This window comes from Ursus arctos, unplaced genomic scaffold (assembly GCF_023065955.2).
Source record: "Ursus arctos isolate Adak ecotype North America unplaced genomic scaffold, UrsArc2.0 scaffold_4, whole genome shotgun sequence".
Classification (NCBI taxonomy): domain Eukaryota; kingdom Metazoa; phylum Chordata; class Mammalia; order Carnivora; family Ursidae; genus Ursus; species Ursus arctos.
Window position 1 is genome coordinate 18,620,406 of NW_026623056.1, and position 19,622 is coordinate 18,640,027.

The 19,622-nt window shown below is 41.1% G+C and overlaps 1 protein-coding gene across 1 annotated transcript; it reads left to right on the forward strand.

Annotated features, from left to right (window-relative positions):
• The first annotated feature begins 489 nt into the window (after positions 1-489).
• Positions 490-18,262, forward strand: DNAJB11 (DnaJ heat shock protein family (Hsp40) member B11). Its single transcript, XM_026497058.4, has 10 exons — positions 490-803; positions 3,423-3,579; positions 8,205-8,302; positions 10,068-10,200; positions 13,675-13,817; positions 14,589-14,671; positions 15,336-15,393; positions 16,503-16,614; positions 16,871-17,030; positions 17,799-18,262. Exons 1-10 carry the CDS (start codon positions 736-738, stop codon positions 17,861-17,863), a joined length of 1,077 nt encoding a protein of 358 aa, XP_026352843.1. The 5' UTR covers positions 490-735; the 3' UTR covers positions 17,864-18,262.
• The last annotated feature ends 1,360 nt before the right edge of the window (positions 18,263-19,622 follow it).

Genomic DNA, 19,622 nt, shown 5'->3' on the forward strand with positions numbered 1-19,622 from the left:
CAATTTTCTTCCGGCCTTGTTCCAAGAGGGTAAAATAAGATCTCTTAAGCAATGCGTCCGCCCTCCGGTCGCCGTCGTGTAATTGTCTCCGCCCATTTCTCCCGTGTCCCTCCGCTCCCGCATCCAGCGTAAAGCTCAATATGAATGAAATTCCCAGACTTGTAACAAGATAAACCCTCCCTCCCGTAATTGGTCAGTGCTGGAGGAGGAGCCTTGTGATTGGTGGAGAGTCCGAGGTGGAGGGCGGGAGGGAATTCATGTACCTCGGGTGCCCTCTCTTGGCACCGGTTCGCGCCCACCGCCTTTTTACGTAATTTTCTACGACTCGCGGCTACCGGGGCTGAGCGGATTCCTGCGGCGGCGCGACTGTCTGACGTTTCCTCCTCTAATTGGTCCGGAGCTGCGGCTGCAATTCGGAGGCCTAACTGGCCGCCCGCACCGCCTCGGAGGTGAAGTGTACTGCGCTGATTGGCTGCGAGGCGCCGGCCGCGTGTGATGTCCCGACCAGCGATTGGCTCTCGCCTGCTGGGGGCTTCTCTCACGGGGACTCGGGACTCCCGGGAAGTGGACTGGCAGAGGAGGGGGAGAGCTAGCTGTCGCTCCGGACCAAGGAGGAGACCCCGGTGTGAGGCGGCCTCTCAGCGCCGGGTGGGCTGGTGAGCCGACGCGGCGGCGGCGGAGGCTGTGAGGAGCGTGTGGGCTAGGGACCGGCACAGAGGCCGGCACCGAGAAACCATGGCCCCGCAGAACCTGGGCACCTTCTGCCTGTTGCTGCTGTACCTCCTTGGGGCCGTGATCGCCGGGTGAGGAACAGGCACCCACGGGCACGGGGCCCGTGAGTCTGTCAGTCTTGGCTGGGGATGAGGGAGCATTGCCAGACTGAGTGAGTGGAGAGGGGAGTTGCTGAGGTGAGGCGGTAGGGGCAGAAGAATGGGTCGTGTGGGCCAGGCTGGCGGGGTGGAGAGGAGAGCAGTGGGTGGCATGAGTGAGAGGGGCTTAGGTCCAGAGGCCCTTAGAGCTAGATTTGCCCAAAGGAGTGGGATTTGGATGCAGTGCCAGACACCCCGTGGGGGTGGGGTTGCTGCTGAGCTGCAGAAGAAGACCATACAATGTTGAGCCTGCAACAAGCCACTGGGAGGGGTGGGGGCTGACATTAAAGTGGGTGGGTTATGATGGGAGGCTGAGTGAGGAAGTGAGAAAAGGTAGGGAAGCCATGCTGGGACTGAAAGAAATTGGATTGAGGGAGCAAGGCAGACTCTTTGGAGAGTTCTTGTACTTCTCAGCTTCTTGAGATAATTCAGCCTAAGCCTCATCATGCTTCACTGTCTCTCTCCATGGTATATTCTTGAGAAGCTTTATGATCTTATGAACGCGAAGAGCATTTCGCCAACAGGTAGTGAACTAGCATTCAACACCACCCATCCCCACCCCACTTACAAATTCTGTGCCTCCGAAAGAGCCACCTAAATTCTCATCTGTAACGTGAAGATAATAAGGTGCCCCCTGTATGAAGGGAGTAGGGCCACCTGAACTCTTAAGGATCCTTCCAGCCTTTAGATCTGTGATCCTAAAGTCTGGTGACCACAGGATATGATATGCCAGGCTCATATTTTAGAATGTGGGGAAATTGTAGTCTTAGCTTCTAACAGTTTGTAAGTTTCTGTAACTGGAGGAGATGCTGCTTAGCAAAGCTTTAAACTTTAAAGTGCTTGTTATTTCTTAAAAGTTTTTTTCCCTGTGCATATATGCTTGAACTTTGTCATTTTTTTCCTTGTGAAACATTTTAAATTACTAAAAAAAATTAATTTCTTCTAGGTAATGCTTTATTGTTTTTCTTAGTATGTTTTTGTTAGTACTTCACTTAAAGCAACACATATCCAAAGATGTTTAAACAAAATGTCATTATGAATATTGTTAATTCTGTAGCTTTAAACACAAGCCTTTTTATAAAGAAGTCTTTGGGGAACTGTAATATTGATGCTGAACTATGCCAGTCATCTTTTCCCTGATTTTTCTGGGCTGTTACTTAGCCATTTTTATATTAAGCATATTCTAAGTAAGCCTCATTCTTTAAACAGCTCTTTTGTTATTAATTTTAGTGAACCTTTTGATTTATTTAGCCCTTGTCTCGAGATCTCAGGGGTGTTTGCAGATTTTTGGGGGGAGGATAAAGCATCTAATTAATTCTTGTGAAATCCCTTGGAGGTGATACTTTTACAAACTTATACCTGAAATGATTAAATGACTTTCCAAAATGAGACTAAGAGCTCTTGAAATAATTTTTTGAATGTTCTGTCTTGTATCACCTGGGACCCCAATGCATTTTATCCCCACTGCATTTTAAAATCACCATCACTACTACACTAGCATGTCCACTGTGAACAACTTTCCCATCCCCTGTGTTGAGAAATGCATTTTCAGAATAATTTTTGATGGCTAAAGTGACGCTGGCAATAGGAGTAGGTTTTTGTGAGCATGCTTATTTATTCATTTCATTCAACGATTACTTTTTGGTGTCTTCTATGGGCTGTACAGTCTCTGCCCTGAAAGTTTATTATAGTCTGTTCCATCCATTGGCCCTTCTTGCAAAGAGTCCTTTTATAATTAATTTGGTTCCAACATAGTCCCTTGCAAGGAGGTCAGTGAATCTGTACCTTATCTCCCAGCTCATGCCATATGTGTATTTGTAGCTGCTGAGATTTTTAGGCTTCTGCATATGGGCTTCAGCAGCTGGCTATAATTAAGACTTGACCAAGACAAACCAGTATAACCACTAGCAATGCAGGATTGATACTTTCTCTAACTTTTAGCAAAAAAACACCACAACTCATACATCCAAATGGATGTTATTCTTTCTTCAGGGTTCTTACTGGATTTTGGCTTAACCTCTATGTTAACCTCTAAAGTTAATTTCGGTCGCTTCATGTTTAACATTCCAAACAAAGCTACTATTCGAACATTTGTGTGATGTAATCTTTTTGAATAAAGAAAATCATCCTTTGGTTTTTATTTGACCTTTAGAAACAGCCAGAAGTCATTGGAAGTCACTAATCGAGGGAAGGAAAAAAGAGAGAGTTAATTTGATCATACGGTTATTGGTTGAAAATAATGTGTGACCATAAATAAAATAGTTTTCTGCCTGAAGATAGTTCTAAGGGAAGTGTACCACAGATGTTTTGAATAATTCTAACAAAGTTCGAAACGTGCATAGCCTCTCATTGTGACTACTTAAATATATGACTCATGACAAATTCTGATGTGTTCTCTTTTTAGTCATTCTTTTTTGTGTGTCACATGTATACTTTCATTTTCCTACCTTTTTGATCATACACAAACCTAAATATAAAGGAACAAATTTCACTTTTAAAAATGTGATGTATAACTCTTTAATGAAGTACCCTCTCTCCCTCCCTATTCCCCAGGCGAGATTTCTATAAGATCTTAGGGGTGCCTCGCAGTGCCTCTATAAAAGACATTAAAAAGGCCTACAGGAAACTAGCCCTACAGCTTCATCCTGACCGGAACCCTGATGATCCTCGAGCTCAGGAGAAATTCCAGGATCTAGGTGCTGCTTATGAGGTGAGTCAGGAAAAAGGATGAAGTATGAATAAAACCTACAGATAGAGAAAAGACAGTGTAACACAAAGTAACACTCCCTTCTTTCAGGTCACTTTTTTTTTTTTTTTTTTTTTTTAAGATTTTATTTATTTATTTGACAGAGAGAGAGACAGCCAGCGAGAGAGGGAACACAGGCAGGGGGAGTGGGAGAGGAAGAAGCAGGCTCCCAGTGGAAGAGCCTGACGGGGGGCTCGATCCCAGAACTGCGGGATCACACCCTGAGCCGAAGGCAGACGCTTAACGACTGAGCCACCCATGCGCCCCAGGTCACTTCTTTTTAAAAATAGGCAATAGATTAAAAGTAGTGCTGGGTGCTGTATTGAAAATTAACATTAGTATATGCTATTTCCTAATTTTTTCATATTAGTTTTTGTTTGATTAAGGAGAGTAAGGTGAAAAAGATGAAAAAAAGAAAGAAAGAAATATTGATAGATTAATGAGTAGATGGCTCATCATTCAATCAGTGTGGGAGCTAGAGCCAGAAATAGAAACAAAATCTAAGTGAGGATTACAAATCCACATGCCCGCATGGACCAGACACATAACATGCAGGGCAGTTATAAGAGAACATGACAGTGAATATTCTACCTCCATGTTGGGAATCAACAGGGATTGAGGAGGACTGTGACAAACTGAAGCCTTCTTGCCCATTTTCAAGGGGACAGCTGTTACTCAACCCCAGCCAGTTTTTGCCATGTGCAAATGGAAACACAGTGTTGCCAGATCATGTAGTTTTTCAAGAGAAGTGGAAATCCAGATTTTTATGTAATTCTTTTGATTGGAAAATGTTGGTAACGAATTCAATTTAAAAATTTCTTTTTTGTGCAGATCAAACAAAACACAACTACAGTTTGTAATTTGCAGCCTCTAATCAGGAGATGAAGATACTTTTTCATCAGTATCATCTCATTTAATCTGCACTAGGATACCATGAAATATAGTAGAGCTGGGCATATTCTTATTCCCATTTTCTTTTCTTTTTTTTTCAGTTTTAATTACACCGAGGAATATTCTTTGAATGCTTAATAAATTACTTACTATTTGGAAAACTTGTACAGAGACTCTTTTAACATTATGGTGAAAAAGTTTTATAAATAAGTTCTAATAATCTTTCATCTATTAAATTAAGAGGTAGCTATTTTTCATATGTTGCAATTCACTTTTCCTCTAGAAATAGAATAAGAGATCCTGGTCGGGGAGGAGTTTCAGCCTTATTGAGGTATAATTGACAAAATTATAAGATGTTTAAAGTGTCCATCATGATGATTTGATATATGTATACATTGTGAAAGGACTCTGCCCATGTAAATAACTAACACATCCAGCATCTCACTTATTTGTTTCTTTTTATGGTGAGAACATTTAAGTTCTGCTTTTTTAGCAGATTTCAGTTACACACTGCAGCATTATCACTCTAGTGATAATCACTCTAGTGATTCCCATTTTCTAAAAGGACACAGGAAAAAATAATTTAACTCTGAAAGTTATGGAGCTAAACTTCTGAATTCAAGTTAAATCCCTGGATAGTGAGAAGGCTGGAACCAAATCTGAAAAATATTTTAGTAGTGGGAAAAACCCCAAAGGAAGGGATCCCAAAGCCTAGATTAAAGAATCCACTGAACTAAAGCAGTGATTTATACCCAGGAGAAATCTAGAGCTAATGGGTCCCACTTTCTTCTATTGACACCTTCAGGGATCCTATAGGACCGAAATTCCTAACCTAGGGCCCACAAATAAATTTGAGAGCGTTGGTGGACTCTCTTGAATTATATGTAACATTTTGGTTCTTGTTGATAATATGATTTCCATATTTTGCATTATTTTTCCCATAAATATTCCCATTTTTTTGCTAAGAACCCTATAGTCCAAAATGTTTTTTAGGGAACTGTTGCTAAGAATTTGTCATGTTCTTTAAAGCGTCTACCATGTTGGGGCGCCTGGGTGGCTTAGTTTGTTGAGCATTCAGCTCTTGATTTCAGCTCAGGTTATGATCTCAGGGTCATGGGATCGAGCCCTGCATTGGGCTTCATGCTGAGTGTGGAGCCTGCTTGGGATTCTCTCTCTCCCTCGCCCTCAGCCGCTCAGCCACCATTCTCATGTTCACTCATTCTCTCTGTGTGTCTCTAAAAAAAAAAAAAAAAAGAAAAAAAATTTAAAGAGTCTGCTCTTTAGCTGCGACCTAAGCAAGCTCTACATAAATCATTCATGAGATTGCAGTTTATTTAACTCTAAGAACCTTTCTAGTCACTAGTTCAAATTTTCTTTTTTCTTTGTATCACTCACTTCATTGCCTTTGGTCCTTAAATAAATTAGTGTTCACAAATCAAAATCCCAGTTAAGTAGAAGAGTCTTTTGTGAATACAGATCCGTCTTCTCTACTGAACTAGGATTACTGCTGCATTTTAATTAGTTGAGACTCAGGGTTGATTGGCCAGTCATCCAAGAACCTTTATTTTCCTTTGAAAATAAAATAGTTTCCAAGACCATGGGATAAAATCACATTCCTTGGACAAAAAAAAAAAAAAAAAAAAAGGACACACACAAAAAACAAAACAAAAAAAAATTGAGGAGGAAGTGAATTGTAACAGATAACTTTAAGGATAGTTTTGGGGGGGTTATTCCAGGATCCTCTGCTCTCCATAAAGAGGCTTTAAAATAGTCTTTGGGGGTTTTGTGTGTGTGTGTGTGTGTGTGTGTGTGTGTGTGTGTGTTTTAAAGATTTTATTTACTTATTTGTCAGAGAGGAAAAGCACAAGTAGGGAGAGCAGCAGGCAGAGGGAGAAGCAGGCTCCCCGCTGAGCAAGGAGCCTGGTGCGGAACTCAATCCCAGGACCCTGGGTTGTGACCTGAGCCGAAACGCAGACGCTTAACTGATTGAGCCACACAGGTGTCCCTGTTTGGGGGTTTTGGAGTGGTGTTTCTTATAGACCCAAATGTGGGGTCCATTTCTTTGTCAAGACAAGACCACAGGAGACTTGAAAGTAAACATATTGGAAGTCCAGATCACATGATAATAGTTTTGGGTGTTGTTTTTTTTTTTTAAGTTAACTCTGCCCATTTCTACTTACCTGAAGTAGCTAATTTTTTTTAAGGATATTTACCAAAATATTTTTTTCACGTGAACTATCATAGTGCCTTTAGTCAAGTACTTTAGCCACTTTTGAACTAACCCATTTGTCTCTGCTTTTAAGAATGCTCTCTCTCTCTCAGGACGCCTGGGTGGCTCAGTCAGTTAAACATCTGCCTTTGGCTCAGGGCATGATCCTAGGGTCCTGGGATCGAGCAAGGAGCCTGCTTCTACCTCTGCCTACCATTCCCCTTGCTTGTGCACTCTCGTTCTCTCTCTCTCTGACAAATAAATAAAATCTTTAAAAAAAAAAAAAAGAATTGCTGTCTCTCATACACTCAATTTCTTATAACATTTAAGATAAATTTAGAAAAAGAAAATTTTTGCAGTGGCTTCTTACACATCATTCAGCCTGGAGCCAAAAGTGTATCCTGTTTATATATGCCAGGCAGGTCTTCCCTTTCTTTTGCTGAGTCAACAAGGCCCCATCTCCTTCCAGCCTCTCTTTTCCCGAGCCAGTGCAAGTGTGGGTTTGAAATAACCTTCCCCTTCAATCTGCGGCCCAAATAGGAGATTTAAAATAACAAAGGTATAAAATTATTTAGTTGTCAAAACTATATGTGTGGGTATACTTCAGATTTCTCTAAATAGATGGGAAACTTTCACTTTTTTTGGCATGTTGAAAGCAGATTTTAAAGAGTATGGAAGCTTATTTTGTTTTTATATTCTTCAGTATTATAAATGGAATGGGCCCAATCTTTTCAAGCTGTGAAATAGTCCTTGAGCAGTCTTCACAGAGCAGTGGTTTTTGTTTGTTTGTTTGTTTTACTCTCTCTAATTCAGACTCAGAAGGTTACAAACTTAAACTTATATGGCAGACAGCATTCTTCTGCAAAAGGATTTCTACATACCCCCCAAATGGAAAAGGGAATATGAAGATATAGCAGTATAGACCTTTCTGAAGGGCCTATCATTGGATTCCCTTGACCTGTCAGTCTCCTAATGTGTATGAGGGGAGGCACCTATATGGTGTGGACGTGTAGGCCTGAACGGATTTGAAGGCTGTCCCATTTTATTGCTTCTGTCACTAATGACAATCTGTCACAGTCCTATCCTAATCTATGGTTCAGAGAGCTACTGTAGCGTACAGGTGAACAACACGAGCACAAGAACCAAACTGCATGGGAAGGAACCTGAGGAATTCATCTCCTGTCTTTCCTGTTGCTGCCCTCCCCTTCACGGCCACATTGCGAATCTCATGGCATTTTTATGTGACTGGGCCAATTTTGGTAAAGACATGAATTGAGCACTGTGGAAGCTCCAAAATGGACAGTGTGTCAAAGAATGTAGTCTGCTGAAGAAAATACGTACGTGTCTTAATACCATACATGATGAGAACTGCATTCCACAAAAATCTTAGACACAGTATCAGAGTTCTAAAAAAAGGCATAAATATGAATGTACCTTCATCACATATTACCAACTCATGATCTTTTCCTCCACGGGCTTTTGTCCCCAGGTTCTGTCAGATAGCGAGAAACGGAAACAATATGATACTTATGGTGAAGAGGGATTAAAAGATGGTCATCAGAGCTCCCATGGAGACATTTTTTCACAGTAAGTAACTTGCCCATCTGCAAAGTGTTAGTGTCTGAGAATGGATCATTGGATGATTATGAAAGATTTATCCTTGCTCCCTTGGTCAGGAGCTTTTGATGAGAATAAAACTCAACCGATTCTTGACCAAAAGGTCAATCATCCTCCTCCCCGTGGGAATGCACTCTTCTATTTTCGTAAAGCTCCAAAAAAGACAGGTAGCACTGAAAGTGCTGTCCATCCAGCTTACTGTGTCAACCAAATTGACCCTGACAATGTTGGGGGGTCCCTATATGCTGTTTCCCTATATGTTGGAAAACCACTATATGTTGTCTCTTTTCTGTCTTAGAATCTGCAAACTGTTAATGCACAAAATTATTCTAAACAGAGAGAGAGAGAGAAATTCCTACTCCCTCTGCCTCTTTTTCATTCTATCAACAAGAGAACTGCCTCTTTTTCATATATCAACAAGAGAGGGACAGTTATGGTAATCGGCATTGGTGGAAGGAATTAGGGTAGCGGCCCTTTATCTCCTGTTGCACATGACATTCTGGGAGTGCTAAATGGCTGGAATAATACACGCTTTCCCTCACGCTCTTTGAACCCCTCTTAGTGAATTTCTGTATGCCCGGATGAGCTATAGAAGATCTTAATCTGGGGTTTCAAATCAAGTTGTAAACAAAAAAATGTTTGAGTATACTTTCCTATGGGGAGAGGGTTTATGGCTTTCTTCAGATTCTTAAAGTGTTTTTTGAACCCTTTCCCAAAAGAATTAAGTCCCTGTTGCATACAGTAGTTTCCCCCATTTAGTATTTGGGGGTGACAGTAGATTTCTCAGGACTTGTGGAGATGTATGAGTAATATGATTAGGAAATCCTTCTCTTCCCCAGGATTGATTTGATTGTTGTAGCCTACTAGGAAAGTGTCCTGTTCCCCTTGGCTATTAGAAGTGATACCAGAAAGAGAAAGCTCCCATCTGCACCAGCCACCCCCTCCCCTCCACCTCCACCTCCACCCCGGCAAATCTTCCCTCTTTGTTTTTGTTTAAGATTCAGGGAATCTATTCGCCAAGTTTGGTTAGTTAGTGGGGTGGGAGGGAGTTACCTAGTTGTCATCACTATGCTAACATCTGAGGCTTCTTAACATCAAAAATTAACGTTAAGATTGAATACCTGCACATTTGAAAGTCATTGTTTGTATTAATTCAAAGTGATGCTTTTGTTATTGACAAAAATTGATTTTGGTTTTGTAGAGAATAGAACTTCCTTAAGGCCCAGAATTCTACTAAGGCTGATGCTTTTTTAGCCTATTTAATTATGTACCCAAGAGTTTTATACAGAACAGTAGCTTCTTTAAAACTTGTTTCTAAATATACAAAGTGAACACTACAAATGTTCAAAATTACCATTAGAGTCAGCATTGCCTGAGCTTCTATATACTCTGCCCTTTCTCCATAAGTCCATTATATCCTGATATTCCTTGATATTAAAACAGATTACTATTTCATTGACAAAGCCCAACTTTGAATTCATCAGCACACTCTATGCACTGTGCTATATGTCTGGACAATATTTATTAAAAGGAAAAATTTTTTGTGGTGGGGGCAATATAGTTGATATTGTATAAATTAAAAATTGTGTATGATGTATGACTCTGATGTATTAAAAATGTCAGGTTTTATACAATATGTTGGTAGGACACAATATCGTATCCATGTGAAGAAAACTAAATCATTGAAGACGTGAACTCTGCTTTCTTTTCCTGATGATTTTACACTTATCCACAGCTTTTTTGGAGATTTTGGTTTCATGTTTGGAGGAACCCCTCGTCAGCAAGACAGAAATATTCCAAGAGGCAGTGATATTATCGTAGATCTAGAAGTCACTTTGGAAGAAGTATATGCAGGAAATTTTGTGGAAGTAAGTTCAAACAATGCGGCTATTTATATTAACTCCCAGAACTTGTTCTTTTGACTAAACACAACAAATTTCTGAGTACCTTCTCTCTTTTGGGGGTCGGGAGAGTGACCAGATGTACTGAGTTGTCTTCGTCATAATCCTCAGTTCATGATGCACAGTTATTGTTTCATGAACTCATCGCCCAGCCCAAGAACGAACGACAAGAAGACTACCACTTGTATCTACTACATGCTGCTTCCCTCTTCTATTCCTCTGCCTCCCTTCAGAGCTAGCTAGCTACTATCCTGCGTTTTGTCTTTATTGTTCCCTTGTCACTCTTGTTTGTTTGTTGTATTATATCTGTATGAATACCTGAATAATGTTGTGTTTTTATTGTTTTTGACTTTGTAAAAATGCTATCATACCATACCTTATCTTCTGGGACTGGCTTTTTTCACTCACTATTACGTTACCAAGATTGGTGCCTCTTGCTGTCGCTGTAATTCTGCTGAACAGAATTTTATCATGACAACATTGTATCAGGCATGTAGGTTATTTCCGGGTTTTGTTTCACTTGCTAACAGTGCTTTTACGAACATTCTTGTACATATATCCAAGTACATGTGAGCAAAAATTTCTCTTGGGTGCATATACGGGAGAGTGGAATTGCTGGGTAATATGAACCAATGTTCATTCGTACAAGGTAACTCCATATTTTTTTCTCAGTTGAATACTGCCAGCACTTCCACTGCCAGTTTGTGAGAGCTCCTGTGGATCTGCCCCCTCTCTCAAACTGAATTGTTAGACTTCTCCATTTTTGCCTATCAAGTGGGCAGAATTTATCTCATTGTGGTCTTGATTTGCATTTTCTCAGTTCAAAATTAGGATACACACTTTCATATATTTAGTGGCCATATTTGTTTACTCTCTTGTGAAATGTCTGTCCATATTTTGCCCATATTTTTTTGCCCTTTTCTTAGTGATTTCTAAGAATAGCTTATTCTTACTATTAACATTTGTTGGCTAAATATAGCCAATCAGCTTGTAACTTTGTTTTCATTATATTGAAGATTTATTTAAAATGAACAGAAGTCATTAATTTTAAGGTGGCCAAATTTATCAGTCTTTTCTTTTAGGGTTAGTTTTTGTGTCTTAAGAAATTCTTTTCTACCCTAAAATCGGAAATCAAGTCACCTGTATTTTCTACTAAAATTTTGGGATCATTTCATTTGAGGTTATTCATCTCTTTCTAGTTCTGGAAAATTTATCTCTGTTATTTTTTCGAATATATAATCCTCTTTGTTGGCATTTCTCCTTCTCTCTGATCTTAACTTTCTTTTAAATGTTAAACAAAACAAAACAAAAACAATTCTAGTTCTTCAGCCTTCCCTGCTTCCTTCTAGGAGAGTGCCTTATTTTGGACTTTCGGCTCACTATATTCTTCAGCTGTGTCCATCCTAAATAATACCCCATTGTCTGGTTTTTATTTCAATTCATGTTTTTATACATAATATCTCTCCTGGATCCTTACATTATTTCTTATCTTATTGCTAATGTCTTCCCTTATCTCCTTAAATATTACCATGCTTATTTTAAATTCTCGGTTGTCTTCTCTAATACATTTGCTTAAAATATATGTTTTGTTCAGTTTGTTGTCTTTTCTGGGGAGTGGGGGACGTATAGTTGGACTCCTCGGGTGTCTAGATGTTTCTTTGGCCTTTGGGCTTGTATTTCCTCTATGGGTATCAGCAACTCTCTTTCCCTGGGAAAGCGTCTTGGGGCAAGCCTTTGAGTAGTGGTTTTAACTGTGTTCTATTTGTATTCTTGGAGGTTTTTTTGGTTTTGTTTAGTGTCTGGGGTCTGTTGTTTTGGAGGAGGGGGGCCAAACAGTGCTTGTCCCAAGGCAGTTTAGGAGAGAGATGGGAGCAGAACTTCAAATACTCTTCTCTAGGGTGTCCGCAGCGGCCCTGCTAGCTGCCGAGGTGTAGCCGCCAGTACGCATGCCAGTTCAAAACCGCATTCCATCTCTCGAGTTTTCTAACCAGTTGTGTGTTTATTATTTCCTGGAATCCATGTTTTCTTTTAGTTTTTCGAGGATTTTGGAAGAGATAGCCAGTAGTCCATGCATATGTACCAGTTTGACAAGAAGCATTTTCTTTAGCTGTGCTTTTGCTGTGAATAGTTGAAAGAAGAGGACTGGATGGTTACAGAGGATGCACTGGCTTCTAATACTGTGGTTCAGACTGAAGGGTGGGGGAAAGGGCACTGAAAGTATTTGGGCCGTTTCTTCTTCAAGAGCAAGATAGGTTGCTGAGGTGGGAGAAGGAGGTGAGCCTAATGAGCTCCCATGTTCCCTCCGGAGCTGTTGTCTGCAGTCATCACTAATACACTGTGTACATCACTCTTCGCAGTTAGTGTGTCCCTAAACAAAAATCCAGTTGTTGTAAAGGATGTCAGTGACCTTGCCATTTAAATGGCCCCATGGAAAATTCTTTTTCAAGGAAAAATGACCTTGAGAGAGCATAGTAGTTAAAAACACAGACTTTGGAGCTAGACTGCCTGATTTCGAATGCTGACTCTGCTGTGTATTGGTTACGTGACCTTGGTCATGTTCCTGAACCTTTCTGTGCCTTCATTACTTCCCCTGTAAAATGGAGACCATACCAGCATCTACTTCATGAGGTTGTTGCAAGGCTCAAACAAGTTCATATATGTAAAAGATCAGAGCATTGCTCGGCACGGAGTAAGTGGTATAGAGTGTCTACTCTAATTACTGTTGTTGTCATTTATTCCGTTGGCCTAGGCTTTCATGTGTTTGTAGGCTGTCAGGGGCTTTTCTCTCAAGCGTTTGTGTCGTCCTGCGGCATGAACCCGTGCCTTGTGATTAGATGTTTGACTGATGAAACAGGCAAAGCCAGGAATACATTTCTTCATGTGTATTGGTTCCCACAAACCTTGAGGGATCATTGCACACAGCTACAGAGAGCTGATCGTTGTGTCCCTCACCTGTTAAGTATCTGAATCAAGATCGCAGTGGGAAACAGTCCTAGATGGAGTTGCCTGAAACCAGGAAGTGTTTTCATTAGATTTATCATAGCTGATGATATGGCAGCAGCTAATACCAGCTTTTCAAGGCTGTGGTTGTTCTCCAGGGGTTGTGCTTTGCACAGCTCAGATTTCTTAAAAGATAGCAGTTCTGTGAACTGCTTTAACTCAGTGGTGTTTGGTTGTGCCTTAGAAATGCTGATATACACGTTATTTTTCGGTTCTCTTCTTTCTTAATCGCCTCTCTCTTCTCCAGCTTCAGATGTTGAGTCATTTAAGTATCCGTTTGCTTCATTCCTGTACAAAGGCTTCTGTCAGCATTAGGTCTCCCTGGGGGATAGCTTGCCAGAGAAAGGAACGTTCCAGCTCCAGCACGAGTGCAGCCCTCATCAGTTAAGGAAACCAAAGGCTCTTTTACAGAAAAGCTAATGTTGCCTATGTACTTCTTAGGTAGTTAGGAACAAACCCGTGGCAAGGCAGGCTCCGGGCAAACGAAAATGCAACTGCCGGCAAGAGATGAGGACTACCCAGCTGGGCCCAGGGCGCTTCCAGATGACCCAGGAGGTGGTCTGTGACGAGTGCCCTAATGTCAAGTAAGTGGAGCACCTTCTCTGTTCTACCAAGAGACACTTGCATCCTCTCACTTGTCTAATAAAGTGCTAATGGTCCATACCGAGATTTCCCCCCCATCTCCTCACACCCTCCTCTCTCTCTCTCTCTCTTTCACATTCCACCAAAGGATAGAGCAAAGACATGTACCTTTTTATTTTTCCCAGAAGTATTTCTTCTAAATATCTCCTTCTGTGTTTCTGAACTAGTAAGCTGTGCCCTTTATTTCTGAATATACTTAAGCAAATGTTAATGTTTCATTTTTCCTGCTTGGAATAGCAGAGCAGTCATACATATCCAGCTAACATTTCAGATTAGAGAAGTACTATTTGCTGATTATGTTATCAACGTAACTATTTAATTGAACTGTACATTATATATATGTCAAAACTAGATCAGTTATTTGTGGGATCAGGAAAAAGATGAGATAAACTTTGCTTCTGATTCCTGTCCTTCCAGGTGCAAATTTACATAAGTGTGAGTAGTTTTCTCTGTTATTGATCACTCAGCTCAGAGTAATCAGTCTACTGCAGGCTTCTTTGGAGGCAACAGTTACAAGTTTATATAATATATAGTAGTTTTGCCCTGGCTTTTGGCATGTAGGAGATGTAAATAGATCTCAGATGGCTGTGTCAACTAGAGATACGGAATAGTCTTTTAAGAAAAACTCTGATAGAACAGAAAAAATCAGTTATGTGTATGTGGGGTTTAGTTTGTATTTTCATTTTTTTCTTTCTAAATTCTCTTTGTCTCAGACTAGTGAATGAAGAACGAACACTGGAGGTAGAAATAGAACCCGGGGTGAGAGATGGCATGGAGTACCCCTTTATTGGAGAAGGTGAAATACTGATACTGATGTTTTACTGTCATAATTCTCTGTTCTCTGTGTGCTTGTGAATACCGGCCACCCCCACCTCACACCATATCCTAACGGCCACCAAGTAAATGCGTGTATCATTTCCAACACTCTTCGATCAGTTTTAGGGCACAGAGAGCCTTTCATGGCCTTCGTGGATGTTCTCCTTAAACCGTAGCACTACAGTTTATCTTTAGAATATCACGGCCAAAAGTTACAACGTAGTAACTTTTTATCTAGTAGACTAAGTTATATCAAAATTTAGGTTATTCAGACCCTAATGGATTAATTTTAACTCAGCAATGAGAGAAGATATGTAGCTCTGGTTGGCATTAATAAGATGCTCTCAGACCTCACCTTTAAGGTTTCTGAAAGAAAAGAAGCTTTAAGACTTTAGGGTCAAGAAATCAATGAATCTTTCTTTGTTTAGGCAACAGGTCAAGTTATTTATTGCTGTGCCTGAGACACAGGTGATCTTCACTAATAGTCTGAAACTTGATATAACCAGTTAGAGACACTGCTCTCACAGGTAGACTTGATAGGCCACACCTAAGGTAGTGGCTTTAAAAAATTCTCGTGAACTGCAGATAGATTTGCGGTGTGCGTCTTGTATGACGTACCACATGCCATCATGTCTTCTGACTAGGTGAGCCTCACGTGGATGGAGAGCCAGGGGACCTGCGGTTCCGAATCAAAGTTGTCAAGTAAGTGATCGGATGCTGGAGGCCTTCTCATTAGCCCCCGCTTTTCAGATGAGTTGGGTTAGAGACAGATGGATAGCCACCAGGACACTGCTAAACTTTTCCGTCTTTTGTGCCCTTTTGTGCCCTTCATACCCTAAATGATCATTTGTAACTCTGCATCAATACCGAAAATTTGGGATTGGGGCTGAGGATTGAGCTGTTAACATATTTACTCGGGATCTACAAATCCAAAAGGTGTTGGAAGGAAAGCATCGACAAGACAAGTAAGGAGTTGTAAAAGAGAGGCAAACACGAATGGGACTCAAGGAGACCTGAGATTTCGACTGAGGAAGCATGGCACCCTTCAGGGATGGAAGACTTTACATAGAAAGAACCTTCTATTACATAATATACAGCTTCTCTTCAGCATGAAGTGCTGCTTATACAAGAATTTTCCCCGGGACTCGGGCTTCTGGTTTATTATTTCTCTCGTTACCACCTTGGAAAGCAGTGATACCTCTGCTTCTAAGGATTCCTTGGAACAAGTTTCTTACATAAATATGGAGAAATGAGCCCTCACTGCCTAGGACTTTCCCCTTCTGCTTTCCTCTAGGACTCTCCCCAGCTTTCCTTACCTACTTGATGTTTCTCACATCTTCCCAGAGAAGCTGGAACACATGCTATTAAACCTGGTACCTTCTCGGGTCTTGGTCTTTGCCAGAATTCCCTCATACCCCAACCCCCGCCTCCCCCATTTCCACCTTACCTGCATCTCTAGAGCTGACCTGGCCTTGAGCCCAGCTCTGGAGACCTTCCCAAACGCATTCCCGATGCCCATCACCCAGCCCTCACTGCCAGAAGTTGTCTTTCTCTTTTCTATAACTTAATTACTCATAGTTTTACTTATGTGCTTTGCCTTCTCCTGATTTATTAGCTTCTTAAGCATAGGATTTAATAAATCTTACACAATTTCATAGTTTCAATTAGTACTACACAGAAAGGAGTATCTAATAAATGCTAATGGTTTGAAGGAGTGGTAGTCATCCTTTTGCAAGATTTTTCTAAAACCCTTTTGAACACTTTCCAAAGGAAGATGGAAGTTAATGATTTTTACCTTGTTCTGTTTTTAGACACCCAATATTCGAAAGGAGAGGAGATGATTTATATACAAATGTGACAATCTCACTAGTCGAGTCTCTGGTGGGCTTTGATATGGATATTCCTCACTTGGACGGCCACAAGGTAAACAGACCCATTTTCCTGCCTCCTGCCCTTTTAAAGCCTTCACGCGGGTGATTTGGAGATTACATGTTTGGTTTTTCTTTTTCTTTTGAAAACGTACTTCTTTGGCTTGCAATGTCCTAATGGTGTTTCCCTTGTCCCTTCATCCTTGCTGCTGTGCTGAGCTGTGACAGGAGCTCTGGACACCAGTGCTCACTAGAATTTCAAGAGTATCAGTCCTAGTCCTAGTTCAGTTCCATACCCTTTTGCTTTCTAGGTACATATCTCCCGGGATAAGATCACCAGACCAGGAGCCAAGCTATGGAAAAAAGGAGAAGGGCTCCCCAACTTTGACAACAACAACATCAAGGGCTCTTTGATAATCACTTTCGATGTGGATTTTCCAAAAGAACAGTTAACAGAGGAAGCAAGAGAAGGTGAGCAGTCGAATGAGAGAGAGAGAGAATTAGCGTGCGTGCCTATGTGTCTGTGGTATGTGAGTATGAGAACAGCGGTTAAAGAGGACGGGCAATACAAACAAAACCCTCCAGGGACATCAGACATCAAACACAGGACCAGGAAATGAATTTGACTTTCTGTAAAGGAGATATTCAAAATTCTTCTGTCACTATTTTATAAAAGGCTGTGTGAGCTGGGCTTTGGAACCAAGGGTGTGTGGGTGTGAGTGTGAAATGGAATCACATAAAACAAATTAGCTGGACCAAACCATAAAGGGAAGGATGAGGTATACATTAGAAGGGCTAGAGGCTGAGAGGGGTGGCGTCAGCCATGGCTGCTTGAGGCAAGCGCCCAGTTGGTGCGTCCTAAATAGGAAGAAGAAGGAGAACGGTGAAAGAGGTCAAAACTGAAAAGAGGACAAAGAAGAAGGAATGGAAGACAACTGAAGAGCTTTATTTCCATTTTGATGGCCTCTTCTCATTTCTCATTTGATAGGGTTTTGTGGGAGGTGTGTGATCTGGTGCCTGAGAGACAGAAAGAGACCAGGGGCCATCTTGGACATGCATGTGCCTGTGGGGGGTGGAGGTGACCCCCACGCACTGAACTCGAACATGGGTAGTTCTTTGTTTAATTGGGATCCACGATTGTCACATGGCCTTTTGTGAGCCTCGCAATGGAACCTGCTCTTTAAACTCTAGAGAAATCACATTTTTGTTGATGGAATCACTTGTTCCCTCTTCCTTTAGGTATCAAACAGCTGCTGAACCAAGGATCAGTGCAGAAGGTATACAATGGACTGCAAGGATATTAAGAGTGAATAAAATTGGACTTTGTTTAAAATAAGTGAATCAGCGATATTTATTATCTACAGGGGTTTTTTTTGTGTGTGTTTTTGTTCTTATTTTCAATATGCAAGTTTGGCTTAATTTTTTTCTCCTAATGATCATCATGAGATGAATAAGAGGGCTTAAGAATTTGTCCATTTGTGTTCAGAAAAGAATGGCCAGCAGAAGGTTTAATAATACCTCTCCCTTTGGGGATTTAATGTCTGGTGCTGCTGCCTGAGTTTCAAGAATTAAAGCCGCAAGAGGACTCCAGGAGCAAAAGAAACACAACATAAAGGGTTGGAGTTCATTGTTAGCTATTTCATTCAAAATGCCAACTGGAGAAGTCTGTTTTTAAATACATTTTGTTGCTATTTTTTTCTTGACTCCTGTTTCTTGTTGGTTTAGCTACCCTGTTGTCCTTCCGTCTCCATCTGGTCACTTTCCCTCGGTGCGCCCAGTGTCCCCCTGACTTCCTGTGAACTAGTTGGGTTGTCCTCCCATCAGGCAAGATGGACACAAACCTGGAAAAGGTGGTAATGATCCAGTCCCTATGCCCAATTAAACACACATAGTATCTTCTAGAAAAGAGCTTGAAGAAACTGAGTAGATTAGAGATTGGGGTACATGAGTCAAGGTTACACAAAGATCTAACAGTCCCCGAGAAAGTTTATTTCCTCTGATATGAGAATAAGCTGATATGGATACTTTGCTGTTTAGAAAGCACTATTCACATATACAATCCAGTTGTCCTCATGATTAAAAAGCCTTTGATTTGTGTTAGGAACTAGCATTACCACTCGCTCTAGAAAATAAATGTGAGGCAGACCTGCAGATTACTTTTGGCTCCCCTAGTGGCCCCTGAGCCAGAGAGCACGTGACTTGAGTCTATCTGACTTTCGAACCTCCCGCGCTCTTCTGTAGGCCCGTCACACCACTCTTTGTGTACTTTTGGGCTACTTGCCTCAGCTAGTGAGCCACTCGACAGTGGTGGACGATTTCCGTCACAGGGTGTGTGGAGCTGCCCTCCCGTCATCCGTGGGCTTCCAGCAGCATTCCCACCTTTGTTCAGGCAGCCAGTGCTACTGTTTGCCATTTTGTTGCGTTTCACCCCCGATTTACAAAAATGAGTGGAATAGGGGGAAAAAATGAAAACGTCATCGATTTAGAACAGTTAAGAACAAGATGAAAAACAGCAGCACACTTGCAACCTCAGTCAGATACTATTTGGACTTGAGTACAACTGTGTGTTCCCTTGTGAAGGAAAAGAACAAAACTAAAAGGCTTATTTGAAATGCTGGGAATCTATTTTGGAATTCAAATGAAACCATGTAAATCCATATTTGAGTTCAGGGGACTTTTTGTACATTTGATGTTCATTATGTGCTGAGTTACCTACCTAGTTGAACATTTTGTAGAAATAATCAGCATTTCCCGTACATTTCTTAGCCCAAGAGAACTCTTGATTGTTCTCTGCACTTGCTCGTCCCCCTCTTTCTAAGATTTTTTGCAAGAGTCAGTCACATACTAACAGCTTGAGGTACCAGTCCTGGCTAGTAACCCCATAGAGATAATGTTCTTGCTACAAGTAAGAGTATTAATGGGGCTTTGTCACTGCTGTTAATTCATGGTCCAGATGACCATGATTTGAGAAGTTAAAAAAGAATATTCTTTGATCGTTTGAGCGTCAGTTCACTTTCAGCTTTATCTGAAGCACACTGTAATATGGAAAGATTTGTATCAAAG